This window comes from Rhineura floridana, chromosome 15, assembly GCF_030035675.1.
Source record: "Rhineura floridana isolate rRhiFlo1 chromosome 15, rRhiFlo1.hap2, whole genome shotgun sequence".
Taxonomy (NCBI): domain Eukaryota; kingdom Metazoa; phylum Chordata; class Lepidosauria; order Squamata; family Rhineuridae; genus Rhineura; species Rhineura floridana.
The window spans coordinates 27,247,956-27,268,745 of NC_084494.1; the positions used below are offsets into that span (position 1 = coordinate 27,247,956).

The 20,790-nt window shown below is 44.0% G+C and overlaps 2 protein-coding genes across 2 annotated transcripts; one reads left to right on the forward strand and one right to left on the reverse strand.

Annotated features, from left to right (window-relative positions):
- The first annotated feature begins 7,491 nt into the window (after positions 1 to 7,491).
- On the forward strand, positions 7,492 to 8,439 carry LOC133370849 (free fatty acid receptor 1-like). Its single transcript, XM_061597726.1, has one exon. The coding sequence runs from the start codon at positions 7,492 to 7,494 to the stop codon at positions 8,437 to 8,439; it is 948 nt and encodes a 315-aa protein (XP_061453710.1).
- A 6,746-nt stretch (positions 8,440 to 15,185) lies between these two features.
- Positions 15,186 to 20,287, reverse strand: LOC133370349 (free fatty acid receptor 2-like). The gene is made up of 2 exons (XM_061596537.1): positions 20,142 to 20,287; positions 15,186 to 18,221 (listed from the first exon to the last, which is right to left on the reverse strand). Exon 2 carries the CDS (start codon positions 18,211 to 18,213, stop codon positions 17,170 to 17,172), a length of 1,044 nt encoding a protein of 347 aa, XP_061452521.1. The 5' UTR covers positions 18,214 to 18,221; positions 20,142 to 20,287; the 3' UTR covers positions 15,186 to 17,169.
- Between the last annotated feature and the right edge of the window lie 503 nt (positions 20,288 to 20,790).

Below are 20,790 nucleotides of genomic sequence, written 5' to 3' on the forward strand. Positions count from 1 at the left end.
GAAAATGCCCCTGGTGCAGCATTGCTCTGTGGGAAATTTCAGCGGTGGCTCTGAGAGCCAGCCACCTGGCGTAGGGGCCAGGACACATGAGTGGTGGTGAGATCTGCTTGAAGGTGCTGGGTGCAATGATGGGCATGCCTTCTTCTGCTCTTTCTACAGGAATCTGACCTACAGAAATCAGCAAGTGAAGCTTTCCATGGCATGGAGTTAAATATCAATTTGATCTACACATCAGGGTGGCCATGAGTCCCAGTTTGCAGAGGACAGTCCTCTGCTTGAAGGGGTATTCAGTTGAAAGATTAAGGACATAAAAACATCAGAATAGTCTTGCTGGATCAGGCTGCAGAGGGCAACCAGGAATCCATGGGAAGCCCGCAAGCAGGGCCTGAGTACAAAGAGCATTCTCACCCCAACTGGTATCTGGAAGCATGCCCCCTCTGACTATGGAGGCAGAGCATAGCCATCATGGCTAGTAGCCACCGATCGCCTAATCCTCCATGAATTTGCCGAATCCTCTTTTAAAGACATCCAAGTTGCTGGCCATCATCGCCTCTTGTGGGAGTGAATTCCATAGTTTAACAGTACGCTGTACAAAGAAGTACTTTCTTTTGTCTGTCCTGAATCTTCCAATATTCAGCTTGATTGTAAGTCCATGCATTACGGGCCCATCTCAGCAAAGTTCGACTGCTGGTTGTTCCCCTGTGCCTCTTGTGGCCTGTCATGTGTTGGGCATGCAAACTGGGGCATGTACGTCGGGAGCAATTCTCATACTCTTCCTGCAGGGGCAAGCACAAAGCCTCCATCAGTCAAGTATTTTACAGGCTAGTGACAGCAGCAGGAGCGAGCAAATCAACAAACATTGTAGAAGGGGGCAAGGGGACATCTCATTTGCCATAGATTGAAGGGAATGCAAACAACAGCTGTGGGCAGGAGAGGCATAAAATGCTGGCGAGTCAATATTCCTGTGTCGTTGGCTGCACATGTGTCAGGCACCTCATTAAGAGGCCCTGTTCCCCTCCAGCTAGTCCTGACCTTCCGATACTTTTATCAGTTAATGCAAACATGTTTGTATTTTTTTTTTATGCCATGCAATCATTTAGCATTGCTGATTTGCTGCAAATGTGTTACTGGTTTAAATAAGTTTTTGTTGTTGTTGCTGAGGGGCGGGGGAGGAGGAAATGCAGATAAATGTACTGTAGCGAAGTGCTTAGCTGTCTTTGGGGCTTAGCCTGGACGCTTCCAGAAGCTGTGAAGGCTCTTAGTTTCTGTGGGCTGCCAACTCTGATGCTGGCCCCGCTGCTGTGCCATTTAACACATCATATTTCAGATAGGGAGGATTTATCCGGGATGGGGGACAATATTATTGGAAAAGCATGATTTGCTAAATTTTAATTGGTTAGCCTGATATTAAAGACAACAGTGCTAATAATAAGTGGATGGGACAAGAGGGAGCAAACATAATCCAAACAAGACAGAGGCGCCATTGGTGGGTGGACCTTCTAACTTGGGTTTAGGGGTACAGCCTGGTTGGGGTTGCACTCCTCCTGAAGGACCAGGTTATAACTCTGGGATGCTCCTCAGTCCAGGTACTTCCTTTGCATGCTGTGGTGGTGGTAACTTGTCATGCCTTTTACCAGCGGAGACCCTTCCTGGCAAAGATTGTCTATGCCAGGGAATGGGGAATCTCAAGCCAGAGCCCTGCTGCCTGGGCTTACCTTTTCAGCAAAAGAGAGGGGTAAGAGAAGCTGGTTCTGTTGGGGCCTGTCTCCTGAAGGAGCAAGGCCCCAGCAGTGTCCCTATGTCTCCAACATCCTACAAGCCAATTGTCATAAAAGGGGAGTGTATTACCAATGAGGAGAGTCTTCTAACATGGTTTCTTGTCCTTTCTTGCTGATTGGAGCCAATCACAGTGAAAGGAGGCAAATCAGCCACTGAGAAGACTCTTTTCAGAAGCTAACACTCTCCCCTTTCATGCTGATTGGCTGCTAGGGATGTCTGTTGTGGGGAGAAGGCATTAACAAGGTTTTCATTCTCTACCCAGCAGCAAAAAAGGGGGGAAGGGGGCATGGCTGTGACTATCATGAAGGGACCCTGCACTTCTGAATTTGCCATTACAGTACTGTTCCGCAGTCCCTTCTTTCCTACTGTTCAGCTGTTTCCCAGCTGGGGGGAGGTCATGGGGAGGGCAGAATGCATGTGTGTATGTTGCATGTTGCGTGCGCATGCATGCATGTGCATGTATGTACATGAAAAAAAGAGAGGCACCCACTGCCATATTTGGCTCTGCACACTTTGATGTTAGCCCTGCCCATAGCATGCAGCCCATGGAATATTGCGCATAAGGGAACGTGGTCCTTGGACAGAAAAAACCATTCTCTACCCCCGGTCTATGCTCTAGCAACTGAGCTTATAGTAATGTGCCTTGCATGGGCCTGCCCTTTTTTAAAAAAAATGAAAAAGTCTGCTAGTACAAAGCACCAGTGAGACTATTGGTTGGAGTTGGCTAGTAAGAGTGCATTACTCCAATATTATTTGAGCCGAGAGCTGCTCTGACTCAAAAAGCCCTACATGGCCTGGAACCTGACCTGTATGCATGGTGTGGAGCAAGTGGGTAGAGAGATGTTTTGCCTCCCTCTCTCATATAGCGCTTGAACCTGGGGTCATCCAATGAAAGCTGGATAGTTAAACGATGGGATTTACCACCACAAGATGTAGTGAGGCCTGACAGTTTAGACTGACTTTAAAAGCAGATTAGACAAATTCATGGAGGATGTTGCTCCTAGTCGTGATGGCTATGTGGGGTACGTCTAGGATCAGAGGCAGCATGTCTGCAAATTCCAGCCTCTGTGGAACAATAGTCCTGCTTGTGGGCTTCTCCTAGCCATGTGGTTGGCCACTGTGAGATGTTGCTGCACTAGATGGCCCTTGGTCTGATCAAAACTGGGCTCCCTTTATGTCTGCAAGCGTTCACTTACTTCTAATAGTGCTTCTTTGTGGCTAATTGCACTCCTTACAATTAATTAATTACTTCTTCCATGACCATCTTTCATGACCAATATGGTGGAAGTGAAATTTAGTTGTTGGGAAGGGCCATAGTTCAGTGGCAGAGCATCTGATTTCCATGTGGAAGAGTCCAGGTTCAGCCCCTGGCATCTCCGGCCGACCTGGGAGACACCCTTGCATGGAATCCAGGAGAAGCGCTGCCAGTCACTGTAGACCAGGGGTGGGGAACCTCAGGCCCTGGGGCCAAATGCAACCCTTGAGGCCTCTCTGTCTGGCCCTTGTGACTTTCTCCAGGGCACACCCCACACCAGCACCTTCTTAAGGTAATTTTGCTGTGCTGGAACATGTGAACACCTGAAAATGCCTCTTGCTCATCTGGATGGAGAGATGTGGGGTATATATGTAGAGAAACATCTAACCTTTGTGTGGCTAGAATATAATATAGTGCAGGGGTTCCCAAACTGTGGTCCACAGACCATCAGTGGTCCATGAGCTTCTTTAAGGTGGTCCTTGGCATCTCTGTGGATTTGTGATTGAAAGTGGGAGATGGGACATCCATCATATTTAATATACATCTTAAATTAAAATTGTGTTTTTATTGCTTCTTTCATTTTTATGTTGTGTTTTATGGCATTACAATCTGAATCCCTTAGAATTCAAATCAAAATATACTAAAATATAATAAATAAAAAGTAGAATAAAAATGTAATTAAAATCATACAGCATCTAGCACATTGCCTTACAGTTGCTACAACAAACAGAAAAATCATTCAGTGGTCTGTGAAGACCCTCAACAATTTTCAGGTGGTCTGTGGGCAACAAAGTTTGGGAACCACTGGTCTACTGAGCAAAGGTTAAGAGTCACATTTGTTGCTCCATCCACTTGTTGCCTCTGGCCCTACCCACAGCTAGGATACGGCCCCTGGAAAGCTGCATATGAGGCCGTGTGGCCCTTGGGCTGAAAAAAAGTTCCCCATCTCTGGTGTAGACAATACTGAGCCAGATGGATCAATGGTCTGACTCAGTATAAGACACCTTCCTTGGTTCCCATGAACACTATTTTCTGTGGTGGCATCTTGATTGAATCACTTACGGTTGTGTTTATTCAAACTTAAGTTAAAAATAACAGGGAATTGTCACATCCGGGGTGTGGCCATTTCCTCAGGTTGCCCTTCTCTTGCTGGCTCTCTAGAGAATAAACTTTCCACCGCTCATCAGAGCGTGCTTCCTCACTGAGTCACTGAATCTGTTTTCTCACCCTGGCAGAAATAATACCATGTGATACGTCATTCAAATGAACATATTTGAAATACCCTCTTTTTTATTAGGGACCATAAAGTCTAAAATGTGGAAGGGTTAAGGTTTAGTTAACATTTACAGAGAGCTGATGAACTAAAGAAAAAAAATACAGTAATACCTCAGTTAACAAAGTCGATACATTATGGGCATTACTTCTTTAACAGAAACTTTGGTACCAGAGGTAGGAATAGCATGGAAAGAAGAGGGATAGGTTCCTACACCCACTCATAGATGGTGGGAGCAACTTCAACTGGGGCTTTGAAGGTGCCTACCTGGCACCCACCTCCCTCCCCTCCTTCTCCTCTGAATTGTATTGGATCCTTCCCTCCCCAGCCCTGGGAGAAAGGAAGTGATCTTTTTAATGCAAAGCAAATGCATAGGCTTATCAGTTTCACCCTAGGGAAGCAAAAAGCAAAGCAAAGATAGGAGCAGATCAGTTTCACCTTAAAGCAAAGGCACAGGCTTGAAAGTTTATCCACAGCAAAGCAAAGCCGGTCAGTTTCACCTTAAAAAAGCCTTCCTTAAAAGGCGCTTCATTCCTGGTGGATTTAACTGAGGTATTTCTGTAATCTATGAAACATCAGGGCAAAGAGAGGCTAAAGAATCAGGCTCTGGAGTCATTAACAAATCACTTATTATTTTTATTGATGATAATTTGCTTTTCTCCCAAACTAGCATACAAGTCAAAAATAACAGACCTAAAACTGGGGTGGGGAATCTCAGGGTTAGGGGCCATTTTACCACGGCAAAGCTGAGTGCTGCTTTCTCCTTGGCATAAATCTTCCAAGCCTCTCTATCTGGCCTGCTGAACTCACATACATCTTCCTCAGCCACCCCCTCTCTCCCAGGCAATCCCCCTCCTTTGCACCCTTCTTGATTGTTTACGCCTGGCCGGACTGTGACAATGCCTTTTGCTTGCCAAGATGTAGGAGAAAGAGGGAGGGTGTGAGTGTGTGTAGAAGCTGCCCTACCACATAAAGGTAAATTTTACATTTGTTGCTCCACCCACATTTGCCTCTGGCCCTGCCCACTTGAGCTGACAGAGCTTCCCTACCCCTGCTATAAAACAGCAGTTACAAATCATTCCCCTTCCCTCCCTCCCTCCCTCTCTCTCGCATGCTCGCACACACGCACACACGCACGCATGCATGCACGCGCGCGCACACACACACACACACACACACACACCGCTAGCATAAAAAAATCCTTCTGGAATAAAAAGTACTGTTGTGTCCTGTTTAAGGGCATCCCAGAGGCATCTGGTTGGCCACTGTGAGAACAGAATGCTGGACTGGATAGGCTTTTGGCCTGATCTAGCAGGACTGTTCTTATGTTCTTAAAGGTTTTCAGAGCCCACCTAAAAATGGGGGAAGAGGGGATTTGGTGGATTTTCCTGGAGAGAGGTGCCATGAGAAAGTCTCTGCATCTGGTGCCTGTCAAAATTGTGACAGATATGAGGTCAGATGCAGAATTGAAGGCTCTGGGTTAGGGCAGCCCTTTGACTAATTTCATGTGTGTGACAATGAAGGGAAAAACAGGAAAGGAGGTGGCAGAATCAGAGAGAGAAAGGACCCATCTGCACTGTGCACTGTATAGTTGTGTAGGGTTGTGGTGTAAATAAAGGCCACAATTCCATTAACATGAATTCTTAGGGGATCTGCAGCACTATGGAATGACAACAACCCTAAGTGTGTGCCTAAAAACTGAAGAGGTAGGAGGGAGATTCCCTGTTCTTTCTCATTTGGGGCCCTATCTGCACTGTAAAGCAGCATTTTACCACTTTAAAAAGTCATGGCTTTCCCCAAAGAATCCTGGGAATTGTAGTTTGTGAAGAGTGCTTAGAGATGTTAGGAGACTCCTCTTTCCCTTCACAGAGGTACAATTCCCAGAATTCCCTGGGAAGAGGGATTGATTGTTATACCACTCTGGGAACTGTATCATTAGCTCTCTCTCTCTCTCTGTGCTGATAATGATTGAGATCGCAGAAGGTGTGGAGGGTGGATTTAAACCTTTTCTCTCCTGCTGTGATCTTAAGGGGAATCCTTCATCTAAAACAGGTGTGTGAAATCTTTGGCCCTCCAGATGTTGCTGAACTACAACTGCCATCAGCCCCAGCAAGTATGGCCAATAGTTGTAGTTCAGCACGAACTGGAGGGACAAAGGTTCCCCACACTTGCTCTGAAAAGACGCCATTTGGTTTTGGCAGGATGGAAGGAATTCCTCTAGAAGTGTCAAAGATGCATTTAATGTCACATCTGCATTGGCACTTTGGTACATCTCCCAAAGTAGTTTCCATTTAATAGAATTAAATAAAATAACTGTCAACATTAAAAATGATATAAATAGCAAACTCATAATGGCAGGAAAAAACAAAGACAGATAATCAAACAATTGATGAAAAAATGAAGATGCAGGAAAAAGACAGGATGAATCAGAAGGTCTTCACCTGGTGTCAAAAAGAAAATGTAGTCAGTGCCAGGTAAGCTTCTTTGGAAGGTCACAGCAGAGAAGGTTGTAACAGGGCACCAGTTATCACAGGTCACTAGTCACCTCACTTTAGATGATGATGGTGGGACCCACAGAAGGGTCTCTGATGAGGATTTTAATACCTGGGCAGGTTCCTTATGAGCTCTGAGGTATATCAAAGCTTCCCCCCATTCTCTAAACTCCCAAGGGCTAGATACTTGGTTTGTGTAAAAGCTTCTCAGGGATGCAGAATTTTTTAGAAGACAGCAAAGCCCGACAGACTCAAGGGTGCCCAGAACATGAGCCAAGCCAAAACCCCCAGTGCTTTCCCTACAGGTAACCCAGCTACACATGTTCAAGGAGATCTATTCCTGTTTCCCAGTCACTTGTTCCCTGTTTTTCTCTCTCCTCGATCAATCCAGAAGCCCAATGGGCCATTAACAATTCCTGCTGTTGCCTGGCTTTCTGGGAGTTTATGGGTTTATTGCCTTGGCTCATGGCCACCTGCACCTCACAATCTCTCATGGTCCATTTCCCCTTAAGTGTTGCTTGTTCCCTGCATCTTGCCTCTGCTGCTGTCACACACACAGCCACGCAGCATTCAACTTGAGACGTCCCCGGTACAGCTTAGGAAGGTGGTGGAGAATGGGCAAAGGAAACAGGTAGGCTAGCAGCGATAAAAACAAATGCTTTCAGCTCAGGCTGCCCTCTGATCCTAATGCTATGGAAGCCTGCAGCACCATCTCTATGGTTGTCTATGGGGCTACCATCATTCTGGGGCTGCCCTCCAATGCCCTGGCCCTCTATGTCTTCTATTGCCGGGCCAAGGCTCGCCTGACCCCCAACCTCATCTACATGATCAACCTCTGCATTTCGGATTTGGTCTTTGTTCTCTTCCTACCTCTCAAGATGCTGGAGGTGGGCAAAGTGGACTGGCCAATGCCAGGCTTCCTGTGTCCTCTTTACAACCTGATCCACTTTGGCACAATCTACACCAGCACCTGCTTTCTGACTGTGGTCAGTCTGGGGCGCTTTTTAGGAACCGTGTATCCCATCCAATATCAGGTTTACAAAAAGCCTCGCTACTCATGCTTGGTCTCTTTGGGGATATGGAGTCTAGTTGGATTTCATGTGTTTCTCCTCTTGGCCTTGGAGACCGCCAGGGACCCCAATTCCAACCTCTTTGACAGCAACGCCTCCTCTTGCTATCGCAACTTCAGCACAGAGCAGCTGGCCTTGTTGGTTCCTGTGCGGCTAGAGCTGTCTGTGGTACTGTTTTTTTTCCCTTTGGCCATCACCTCTTTCTGCTACGCTGGCTGCATCCGCGTCCTGGTTGGGTCGCATCTCCACAGCCAGAAGAAATGCCGTGCAGTGCGGGTAGCGGTAGCCACGCTCTCTGTCTTCATCCTCTGCTTTGGTCCTTACAACGCATCCCACGTGGTCGGCTTCGTCTACAAGGAGGATGTCTGGTGGCGCAGTGTGGCTCTGCTGCCCAGTGCATGCAATGCTTTCTTGGACCCTCTCATCTTCTTCTTCATCTCCTCGGCCATGGATGATGGGATTGCCCAAGTGTGGCGCTCCCTCAGGGAGAAGTGTAGCTCCATCCGGCTGAAGATTGCCTCAGCCCATGGGAAAGGAGGGAGTTGTCAGGGAGCACTTGACATTGCTTGAGCGGCTGAGAGCTCCTCCGTGTGCCCACACTTCTGCAGCCTCAAAAACCTTAGGAGAAATGTCAGTGTTCATCTCAGATGGGGCTGTATGTAACCAGGATGTTGACTTTTCAGAAAAGGATTGGGAGGGCAGAAGTTCTCAGCATCCATGAAGAGGGTGTCGTACATTTAAATCATCATAAGTCTCTGACTGGAGTGGAGATGTAAGCCAAAGAAATTAGTCTTCAGCCTCTAGCTGTTCTTGGTAATGATAAACTGGATTAAGAGACTAAACTGCAATTCAGGTTGGGACCAGCAAAAGTAGCAACTTGCTCATTTTTAAGGACTCTACATGAAAATAGAGATGCTAGACATGGAAGGGACTAGATGCATGAAGGGACACTAATTGTGGATTGCACGTGAGTTAAGGACTAATCAGGGTCAAACTTCACATTACGCCATGATTGATTTGATGTTTTTGTTTTTTAAAACTTTCTGAAGCTGATGGGCTGTAGCTCAATGGCAGGACATCGATTTTGTGTGCTGAAGGTCCTGGGTTCAATCCCCAGCATCTCCAGGTAGGTGTGGGAGAGACCCCTCTCTTAAACCCTAGACAGCCTCTGCCAGTCAATGTGGACTATACTGATCTAGATGGACCAATGGTCTGACTTGATATAAGTCAGTCTCCTGTGTTCCTATGATGGGAGCAGTGGTGATGGGAAAGGGCAGAGCTTGGAAAAGTTACTTTTTAAAACTACAACTCCCATCAGCCCCAGCCAGCATGACCACTGGATTGGGCTGATGGGAGTTGTAGTTCAAAAAAGTAACTTTTCCAAGGTCTGGAAAGGGGTGTCTAATCCTTCTCCTATGTCTTTCACTCATCCCCTGCATGCCACGGCAATTTAGATTGTGAAAACAATGTGGGAGAAAATGGTAAATCTTCCCCCCCCCGTGCCTCTATTCCATCCCAGCTTGGAGGCCCCGCCCCCAGCACTGCAGTAAATCAAAGACATCAGGAGATCCAATCACTTACCTTCCATGGAACATGGAGTTTGGTCCTCAGCAGTATACAATTATGCCTCCCTCCCTCTAGTTTGGCTTCTTCCTCTTCCCCTCCCTCCATACTTCAGAACTGATTGCTTGCAGAGGACTTTCCTCCTCCTTTCCATTACTCCACCCATTTCCATTCCCCCCCTCATCATATGGATCTTCCTAAGGACTGCCCACATTTCATGGCAAACTGTAACAAACAGGAACAGCAGGTATATATATATATATATATATACACACACACACACACCAGGGTATATATATATATAACTATTTGACTTATAAACCCCTGTTATCCTCAAGATGTCCAAATTAGTGCTATGTATATAGTTCATTCTCAGCATCAACTTGCGTATATGAAGACATGTGTAACCATTCCTTTCTCCTCCTCGTCCTCCTCTTCCAGTCAGTGCTAATTTAGTTGGTCAAACCCAAAGCGAAGCTACATTGGGTTGGAGTCAATGAAATTCTACTCAGAGTAGACCCATTGAACTTAATGGACCAAAGTTAGCCATGGCCATCAGTTTCAATGGGTCTATGTGGTATATGACTAACATTGGATACAACCCACAGGGAACAGGCAGCTGTTTCTATTGGGCATCAGCCCTTCAGACTGCAAGTGTGCTTTTGTGTGAATTTCAATATGAAGTCTCCCCCAAAACTCCCTCTGCACAGAATATTAACAGCAGCCAGATTACTGGTTGGGGTTCCATTTAGAACTCACAGAACCCCTGTTCTAAAACAGCTAAACTATTTGGCAGCCCATCTCTGGGCTCAGTTCAAGGTGCTCACATTAGTGTTTAAAGCCCTAATAGCTGAACAATTGGCAGAGGGCACTCTAGATAGTTCCAAATTCTCTCTCTCATTCCCTCTCTCTACACCCTATTCTTCTAATTGTAAACTGTTTTAACTGATTGTATCTTTATATTGTCATATCCTGCCCTGGGACCTTATGGTGAAGGGTGGATAAGAATTTGTTGTTGTTGTGCCTTCAGGTCGATTATGACTTATGGTGACCCTATGAATCAGCGACCTCCAATAGCATCTGTTATAAACCATGCTGTTCAGATCTTGTACATTCAGGTCTCTGGCTTCCTTTTTTTATCCATACATAAATCAATAAATGCCAAGGAAATGCTTTCCACATGCAGAAAGTCTGCTTTTTATTGCGGGAAGAATTCAAACACGCAATGCTGAACACGCAGTCTGAATTGATATAGTCTAAAAAAAGTGGCATCACATGATTTTCCCCACCGTGTGGCTCAGATATCTGAAGAGGATGTGTCCAATTGCTACATATGGATGTATTTAACTTAATTCTTACAGTTAAGCTGGTTTATTTGTAAAATAAAGCAAATAAGAAGAAGAGGTTGCTGTCAATGAAGCAACAAACACGATCTTTTATTTGGAAAAAGCTATATGTCTTTGGCATGGTTACTAATATTTTAATGTGAATGATGGTAGAATGTACTAGTGCTGGGTAACTGCTTCACCAGAATCCTCAATACCGAGGTGAGGCAGGCACATTCAGACTGAAGCAGAGCTCCTCCAAGACAACCACTCACCCCCACCAAAAAAGTAATCCCAAGTAAATAGAGCTCTTTGAGGATATTCAGAGTTGGTTTTTTGTTTGAAAAAAACAGAAACAACAGCAACACTGGATCCCTCTGACTGAGATTTGGCAGAGTTAATCCTGCCTTAGAAGGCTATCTGCAGGTTTCATATACCTATGTGAAAACGCCACAAAGTGATGGCTGTTTTACTTTTAGAAGTATTTTTTGGGGGGAAAGAGAGCAAACTAAAAGTGGCTAGCAAAGAAACCCTTGGATCTACATGTATGAAATTTGGCAGACTTAATCCCATTTTAGGGGGCTACTATGTCTGCAGGTTTCATGCACCGATGTGAACAAACAGAACCAAAACTTGTGCCGATTTGGGTTTTCCAGTGCAAATCAATGGGAGGACTGAAGCTTCAGTTTTCCAAATATTGCCCGAAGTAAGGGCTCTTCAAAGTGATCCAAAGTGAATAGAGGCCTGATCCAAAGTGTTCCAAAGTAAATAGGGGGCTGAATCAGGCCCCAAAGTGAACCGGGGGAGCCGTGCACAGCTGTACCATATATAGGGTTCACCTGTTGTGCTCCCTATGACATTACATGTTGCAACATCATTGAAAGCACATTCATGAGACCATTCATTCAATTAAGGCTGGGCAAAAATGGTCCTTTCCCTTTGGTGGCTCCATTGAAATTGGAGGCAATGTTGGCTATTTTCAAGGTTATTATTTTGGCTATTATTTGAGGGAAGGGTCATGAAACTCTCCCTCTTGATGATTATGCTGGCCATCTTGTTCCCCTTAATGCCCTGGAACATCCTTGCATTATGACAGTGCCATTTCAAGGGGAAGTCTGGGGGGAAATATCCACTGGCAGCCACCAAAAATAAATATGGCAGCTAATAGCAGTGAGAGCTGTGAATTTTGTGTCCATTGCCTCCTTTCCCCTTCTGAAATGTGAATGTAGGAACATAAGAAGACCTCCGCTGGATCATACCCAAGACCCATCTTGTTCAGTATCCTATTCTCACAGTTGCCAGCTAGATGCCTCTGAGAAGCCCTGAAACAGGACCTGAGTGCAAAACCAGTCTTCCTACTTGTGATTTCCAGGAAATGAAGACGGTGAAGGTAGAACATGGCTTTCATGGCTAGTAGCCCTTGAAACTTTTATCCTCTTTTATAGCCATCCAAGTTTATGGCTGTCACTATATCTTGTGGGAGCAAATTCTGTAGCTGAACTCTACACAGTGGAAAGAAGAACTTTCTTTTGTCTCCTGAAACTTCTAACATTGGATGACCACAATTTCTAGCATTATGAGAGAGGAAGTAAAACTTGGGTGTGTTGCGTCTTGAGTCTTAAGCACTTAAGTCTGCTTCCCTGAATCATTTGTTGTTTAAAAAATCACACCGGACATTTCCCCCCTAATATCTTAACATTGGTCAGGACAAAACAAAACAACACACAGAACAACTCCTTGTTGGCAAAAATCAATGGGATAGTTTTTGTTCCACATGCTTGGGTCCAAACTTGGATCTTGCATTAACTTGGATCCGTCATTGAGCAGGGGGTTGGACTTGGTGACCTTAAAGGCCCCTTCCAACTCTACTGTTCCATGATTCTATGCTTTTTTGTGTGTACAGAAACAAAACTGTTGATGGCATGTAGCTGGAATTTGGGGAGATAAGTTGACTGCTGTGCAGGAGATGGGATCTTAAAAAAAAAAACACAACACCTTACATTGTAGGCCTAATTTGTGTAAATTGTGCAATGAAAAGTTCACCTGATGTAGGATTTTGTCCCAGCACTGTTAAAGAAGCTGTGCTTGCTGCTACAAATGTCAGCCTCTCATCTAATTCTTTTTCCTCATGCTTAACATCTGGTTTTGCAATGTAGGTCTCTAGCCAAAGAATGTTTTCCAAAATGCATATGTTTGGGAAAGTGTTCATAAAAAAGAATATGTTAGTGAACACAGCATACCAAAATACATTATATTAGGAGAAATTGCTTGCAAAAATGCTTACATTAGTCAAAACTGCCTGCAAAAATGGGTTTGTTATGAGAAATTTGCACTAAAATGCTGAAGAATTTTCAGAGGATTTTTTTTTAAAAAAAATGCAAAATGCTATAGAAAAGTGGAGAACTGAATTGAAGGTTTGAAAAATATGACGCTGAGAGAACTGAAATGGACAGATCCTTCCATCCCTAATGCACAGGCATCACTCCAGGGTAATGCTGAATTTCTACAATAAAAGATGTGGGGACTTAAGTGTGCTTTTTTAAAATGTCCTTCTGCAGGTGGTTGATCCCTTGACTGAGGACTACCTGGAGTGACTCAAGAGTTAAGGAAATCCACTCTGCACATTTCCAGAGGAAGTGCTATAAATTCTTACTTGGCATGTTCCAGGGTTGGAACTTAGCATGGAAAAGAAGTGCCAAGGCAAAGCTGTGGCAAGCCATGGCACAGATAAATATATGGGTCAGTGTAGGAAATGGAGGGTACCCCATGTGTACATCTGACAATGATGCAAAGTGTGCACTTCTGAATAGCACACAGGTGCCCATTTCTCCACATTTCCATTTCTAGGACCATCAGAGGAGGAAGAGTGAAGGATTGCATGACAAATCTCACCTCTTCAATAAGCATGTGGTACTGAAGTTAGCACTGAAACAATTTGTGATGTGGAGAAAGAAAGGAATCGAAACCACTGTTAGTCATTTATAGTGCATTGGGAGTCTGAGCACACATCCCCAAGCCATTTTTCATTTTGCACACATTTTTCCTGCCTGGAAGGAGCTGCTCTTTGCCTTGGCGTTGCCTAGAGCTGATCTTTGCTCACCCCAGGTGACCAGGTAAGTGGTAATTTGCAAGCTGGCTTTTGCATTATTATCTTGCAAGTCCTAAGCCAGTTGCACCAAATCAGTCAGGATGGAGGTAGGCATAGCCTTACTGCTGATTCTCCCTTCCACCTTTATTTGAAATGAATACTATATACACCTGTATTGAACAAACAATGGATCTAAATCTGAAGCTATTAGTTTGGGTTTGTAATAAAACGAGAACCAAGCAAATTTCCCTCCCATCCTTACTTCTAGCCCTTTCAACTGGCTGCATTTCTGTTTCCCATTCTCAAGGTCATCTTCTGTATCTCTTCTTCCAGTCTGATAGGCTGCCTGGGAATAGCTAGATGTTGTATCCACCCTCAAATAGGCAAATGATGGGAGGATGTTTATATTATGCTTAGGCCCAACACTACTGAGCCAGGGTCAACATTCTTCCAATAATTAGTATTAGTTTTATTTTTATAAACCATAGGTTATTGCAAAAAGTTTAAAACAAAGGTAAGCTAAATGAAACAATCACCTTTACCCTTTATAGATGGACCTTAGGAACGTTGATCTTCTTGGCTGCAATAGCAAACAAAGCCACTTGCTTGGTATCGTGCGGATCATGATCAAATAGCAGAATATTTTATCAGACAATGTTCTGCCAGACATTCTTTTGACAGAGTAACAAGTATCTTTCTAGGAGATGAATGCAACTCACAAACCAGCATATACCGACAATATTCTCTAGTTGCAGGGCTCCACAAATACATAAACACTGAGTAATTGGTGATTTAGCATATCTTCCATCTTTAAAAAAATTACGAAGCTCGGAACAACTTAGGTTCAGGGTACCTAAGAGACCGCCCAAACCTTTACATCTCAGCTCAATCACTGAGACTGTCAGCAGGAGTGTCATTGATCATTCCCCAAGTCGGTAAGGCTCATTTGACATTGACATGAAACCTATCCTTAAGTGTCATCAGCCCAGTCCTGCAAAATGCTCTTCCAGTAGAACTTCAGCAGGAGTTTAACCTTCAAACGTATGCTGAAACCTTTTCTGTGCCCCCAGGCCTATGCAAACAACTAAGAAAACATCTTCTGTAATAGTTAGCTGATGATATGTGGTTTTTAAATGTTTTTATAGTACACATATAATGGTTGCAAACTGCTTTGATATTATGAAATTGCAATATACAAGTATTTTTTATAAATAAAATGAATAAATTATTTATTTCTGTTATTTCTTTTATTTCATATATTTATATATCACTTCATACCAAAACAGTATCTAAGTGGTTTACAAAAAGATAACAAATACATGGATATATTTATCCATGAAACAAACAATGAAATAAAAAACTCCCTATAATACTAGATAAAACAATAAAATCCCCCCCAACAAAAACATAGCAGCACATCTTGAAAAGATCTTAAGAGCTCAAAGCAGCATATATAGCTCCCCCTCTATCCTATTTAACCCTCACAACAACCCTGTGAAGTGGGTTAGGCTGAGAGACCAGTCTATGGTTTCATGGAGGATAAGGCTCTCAGTGGCTACTAGCCATGGTGGCTATGTTCTGCCTCCGTAGTTGGAGGCTGTATGCTTACGGATACTAGTTGCTGGAGACAGCAGGAGGGGAGAGTGCTCTTATACTCAGGTCCTGCTTGCAGCTTCCCTTGGACATCTGGTTGGCCATTGTTGGAACAGGATATTGGACTGGATGGCCCACTGGCCTGATCCAGCAGGCTCTTTTTATGTTCAAAGTCACCCAGTGAACTTCTCAGTGGACTGGGAATTTGAACCTGGGTTTCCTAGTCTGGCCCTTTAATCACTACTCCACATACGCCAGCCCAGTTCTGATTTAGGCTGAAGGAGGAAAAGGTGGAAAGTAGGTGGAATTTGATGGAAGGAGCCCTGGGTTTCTGCAAAGCTCTTCAGGGTTTTGTTTGGGGTTTTTTTTTTGAGAAAGAGAGAGCAGTAATGGCAGACAAACTTTTCCGAAATATAATTTGCCCACCACAGCCTTGAGTTGGTACAATTACCCGGTCACCCCCAGATTGGCCTGATCTGCTCTTGTGCTTTTAACAGTGGCAGATTGGTCAGCAGCAACTAGCCAGTGGAGCTTTTCAGAGAATGGAGATATACCTTATCGCCATTACTATTTATTTATTAAATTTATATCCTGCCCTTCCTCCCAGGGTGGCAAATTATCAAGCTGTTGCAAGAAAAAACAGGAAGAGGAATAGCTTTTTAGAAGAGGCATTGGTAACCTTTAGTGTTTTGGTATATTCTATGGTATGCACTCAGTTTATATGGGCAATTATGAGGCCCAATAGATCTGGTGAGTGGTCCATGCAAATTAATCTTGTATTATACATCATCCCTGCATTATTTTAGTTTACTTAGAAAGGGATGACATTTGCTGAATATCCCAGTGTCAAGTTTATCAACCCAGATTTTTTTCCTAATCCCTGTCTCACTCTTTGATCTTTATGAGAAGCAAGGAGTTTTTAACCACTTCCACTAAAAATGCAAACAGTTCTCACATTATTATATGCATATTCACTACAGATATCCTAAAGTAACCAGCACATAAACAAATACATATAACAATGCATTGTTGTTGTTGTTATGTGCCTTCAAGTCGATTACGACTTATGGCGACCCTATGAATCAGTGACCTCCAAGAGCATCTGTCATGAACCACCCTGTCCAGATCTTGTAATTTCAGGTCTGTGGCTTCTTTTATATAAATATACTTATGTGTTTATACTTAAGAAACATGCTGCAGAAATATAACACTACATGGAGTTGGACAGTTTATATAAGTTTTTAAATATAATTTTGCATATAGTTAGGTTGTTTCTTTTAAAAAAACTGATAAAGCATGATCAGCTCAGACATAAGTGTGTGCTAAATGCAAGCGTCTGATACAGGCAAAGTTGAATCAGGTTGGAACTACCAAATTCCATGTATAAATACATTGAAAACTGATTCCTTCTCCATCCCTTCTCCATAGGCAGAACATTTGAAAATCACTGGCAGACACTAGCTCATGCTCGATGCTTGAGAAAACAACTGAGATATGCCTGCCAGTCAAAAACATTCAAGTTTCTAAAGTTCCAAGATGATTTTAATTTCTAATTCAAAATGCTCATCTGAATGGTGAGTTCATGATTTCAAAATCAAACTTGCGTCAGGAAACCAGGACATTTGGCAGACTATGGGTCTGAATATTTTTTTTTTATTTGAATGTTCTTCGTTTCCTGTGGGCTTACGCATCAAATGTGCTGCTCCGTATGGTGTGCTTGTTCCAGACTGCTCAGTCATCTGATGACCCGAATCTGTGCTGAGTCGTAAAAGGAGTGGGGGTAGCAGCCCCTGCCAATCCGCTGGGGAGATTTGAAGCAGATTCTTGGCCACCTCCTGCTTGTTTGTCATTGTCTCCAGGGGTCTTGCACCAACATGGGCAGCAAGGGGACACAACAGCCCGGATCTTGCAGCACGTGCCATGCCAGCAGTGGGCAACCATTCGTCGGATCGCAGTAGAGGAAAAGAAGAAGATGATGGGGTCCAAAGTGGTGTTCAGGGAAGTGAGGAAGAAAGACTTCACTCTCCAGGAAGGACTCTGGTTCTGAATGAAGCCTACAATGTGGGAGATGTTGTAAGGGGCAAAGGCGATGGCAAAATTGAGCAACGTGGCCAGCGCCAGACCCACTGCCCGTTTCTTTTTGTGGGGTGGGATGTTGGGCATCGAGGTCAGGATACGTATCACGTTGACATAGCAGAAAATGGTGATGATGAGAGGGAGGCAGAAGAGGAGAAGGCAGAGTTCTAGTCGGAAAGGGAGGAGGATACGGAGCTGTTCTGGGGAGAATGTCTCATAACATGTGGTGCCTTCAAATTTGGCCAGGGTCCCATTGCGGTATTCAACAACATAGACGATGCTGGCACAGTGGGAGCAGGCCAGTAGCCAGAATAAGATGCTGGCTGCTATTGCATAGGTTGGCCTGCGATTTAGCTTGTGCTTGACCGGATGGGCGACACACAGGTAGCGCTCCACACTGACCCCCATGAGGAAAAGGGTGCTGAGGTAGATGCTGCTGTAGAAACAGAAGTTGGTGAGGGGGCAAAGGAAGTCAGGGAAAGGCCAAGTCATGTCCATGGCAGCCTCCGTCATTTTGAAGGGAAGGAAGATCAGAAGGAATAAGTCAGACACAGTCAAGTTGAGCAGGAAGATGTCTATGGGGGTTGGCTTCTGGCGCACTTTCCTCAGGAAAGCATAACCGGCCAAAAGATTGGAAGGGAAGCCAGTCAGGAAGGAGAAGATGTAGATGGCAAGAACAGTCTTATTTGTGGCTTTCATCTCAGCTTCTGTAAATGATGGAGGAGATTATTAGATAATAGCATAAGTCAGGGAAACTGTTTCTTATCCCTCAAGTATCATTCAGAGATGGGTGCCCTGTCTCTAGGAACGTGTTCAGTCTTCTTTGTAGTAAGAACAAAAAAGGTTCCCCAATGGTTAGAGAAGGAGTAGCCGAAATGGTGTCCTCCAGATGTCATTAGGCTACAGTTCCCATCATCCCTGACCATTGACCGAGGGGGATGTGGCTGTTGGGAGTTGAAGTCCAAAATATGTGGAGGCTACCACATTGGCCACCCCTGGATTAGGCAATAGACATCCACCTAATACCAGCAGTGTTCATCAATGGTGTGTTGTTAGATTGGCTAGGCTCAGACCGACAGACTGCCCTAAAGTCAACCAGCAAAGGTCTTAGCTGATCAAGGATGTGAACCCAAGTCTCCCCAGTCAAATTCCAACCACTACACTACCTCTTGCCAGTTCATTATTCTATAACTTTCCTCTTTCAACAAGCCTTTTAGGTTGAGACCTATCCCAGCCTGCGTCTGTGATAAAATTGCTTAATATGTTTTTAATAATGTTTTTAACCCGTTTTTAAAGTTGTTTTTTTAAAAATGGTTTTAAAGCTGCTTTGTTTTGATGTATTTTAAGATCTGTTTTTATGATGCTTTCAAGTGTTTTTAGCGCTTTGTTTGCCGCCCTGGGCTCCTGCTGGGAGGAAGGGCGGGCATACAAATCAAATCATAAATAAATAAATAAACAAACAAACTTTTGTTTGCCACCCTGGGCTGCTACTGGGAGGAAGGGCGGGCATACATTTAAAATAAAATAATGAATTGGGTATTATCTTGTGCACTGCTGTTCTTCGTGATATATGGGTCATCAGCACAGCTGGTGTGGCTATGGAGTTTCTCTTGATCAGCTCCTGCACTTCAACATTTTATCAATACGCCAGACTTTTAGTTTCAAAGAGCACTCTCTACGTTCACTCCTCTGATGCAGAACTACAGCACTTTGCAGTGGATTCCGGGCCATGTCAGTTTCACAGGCCCTGAGAGCGCAACACAGAACACACCCAGACAGTCTCCTTTGGCCACATGCTGCTGAGAAAGATTGATACCGATGGGCAAGCCATCTTTCAGGGTTTTGTCACTGAGGAATCCCTGAGTTTCTTCAGGATATAGACTGAAGACCACAGAAAGACATCCTAACTAGGGATGGGGGAGAAATTCAGTTTGCTTCACATTTTAATGTGCATCTACCTAATTTGGACTCTCCTCCCTCCCAAATAAATGAACCAAAATCTTTTGAGATTTGCACTTCCCTGAAATGCAGTTCTCCAACCAAATAATGTGTATAAAAATGCACGTATTAGTGAAGAGAGTGCATACAAAGGCACGTATTAGTGAAAACATAATACCAAAATGCATTATATTAGAGCAGGTGTGGGGAACCTTTGGCACTCCAGGGGTTGCTGGACTACAACTCACATCCTCCCATGCTTGCTGGGGCTGTTGGAAGTTGTAGTTCAGCAATATCTGGAGGCCCAAAGGGTCCCCACATCTATATTAGTTAAAATGCATACAAGAATCATAGAATCAAGAATGTGCACGTTAGGATACATGTCCACTAAAATGCTGACAAATGTACACGAGGACTTTAAGAACAATAACAATCACAAATTGATGCAGACATGCAGAGAATGGAATTTAAGACTGGAAAAATGAGAAAGTGGGAGAAACCAAAACCGAGCAATTTGTCCATTCCTAATCATAACAAACACATAATGTAAAATGACAAGACATTTCCTAACACAGGAGGTACTCCACTCCCTGATCATTCCGATCTGTTTCTACCAATGATCTTAATTGCGACTTATGTTTTCTTCTAAAGTTCCTTAGATCAATCCCAGCCACATTTTCTAATCTTACTTGTGTTCTAATGGATCAATCGCTCTGCTTGATCTCCACGGAGGGGTAGAATCACAACCTTCCAGAGATGACTCAGAGACCAGTCTGAATTCTGTCTTCCAAAAGCATGTGACTGGGCATATTCACAGGCACTGTCAGAAAACTGGAGCGTCTGTCCAGAGGAGGAAAGAGAATCTTTATGTGACAATCTGGAGAAAGTGAGGTCATCAGTAGAAAAAAGGAACTCATAATCAGTGGAAAGAAATAATTCTGGTAATCATGTGGCAGAGAGGGAGGAAGTCAGTTTGCAAAAGCCCACTGTTGTGTAAAGCTGTATTGAAACCAGGTCTAATCCTCTTCTTAACTAAGACTTTCAATTTCTCTCCACACCTCCAACACATGATGCTGTAGAGTAGACATTCTTATAGTCAATGTTACAAGTACAATTGACAGAATGTTCCCATTAACATTCAAAGGGGAAATAATCTCTTAACCTATCACACTTGGACCACACTTCTCCTGGATTTCTGCATAGCCACAGTGGGGCAGATGTTATGTTCTCCAAGCCCAGGATCAAGGCCAACATCATCCTGGGGCCATGTGGGATGGATGGTTTATGTGTTGCTCCCCACATCAGTGTAGCCAGGGAGGAAAGGCAGCACTTTACTCA

Coding starts and splice junctions, on each gene's coding strand:
- LOC133370849 (XM_061597726.1), top strand. CDS start 7,492: ATGGAAGCCTGCAGCACCATCTCTATGGTTGTCTATGGGGCTACCATC.
- LOC133370349 (XM_061596537.1), bottom strand. CDS start 18,213: ATGAAAGCCACAAATAAGACTGTTCTTGCCATCTACATCTTCTCCTTC.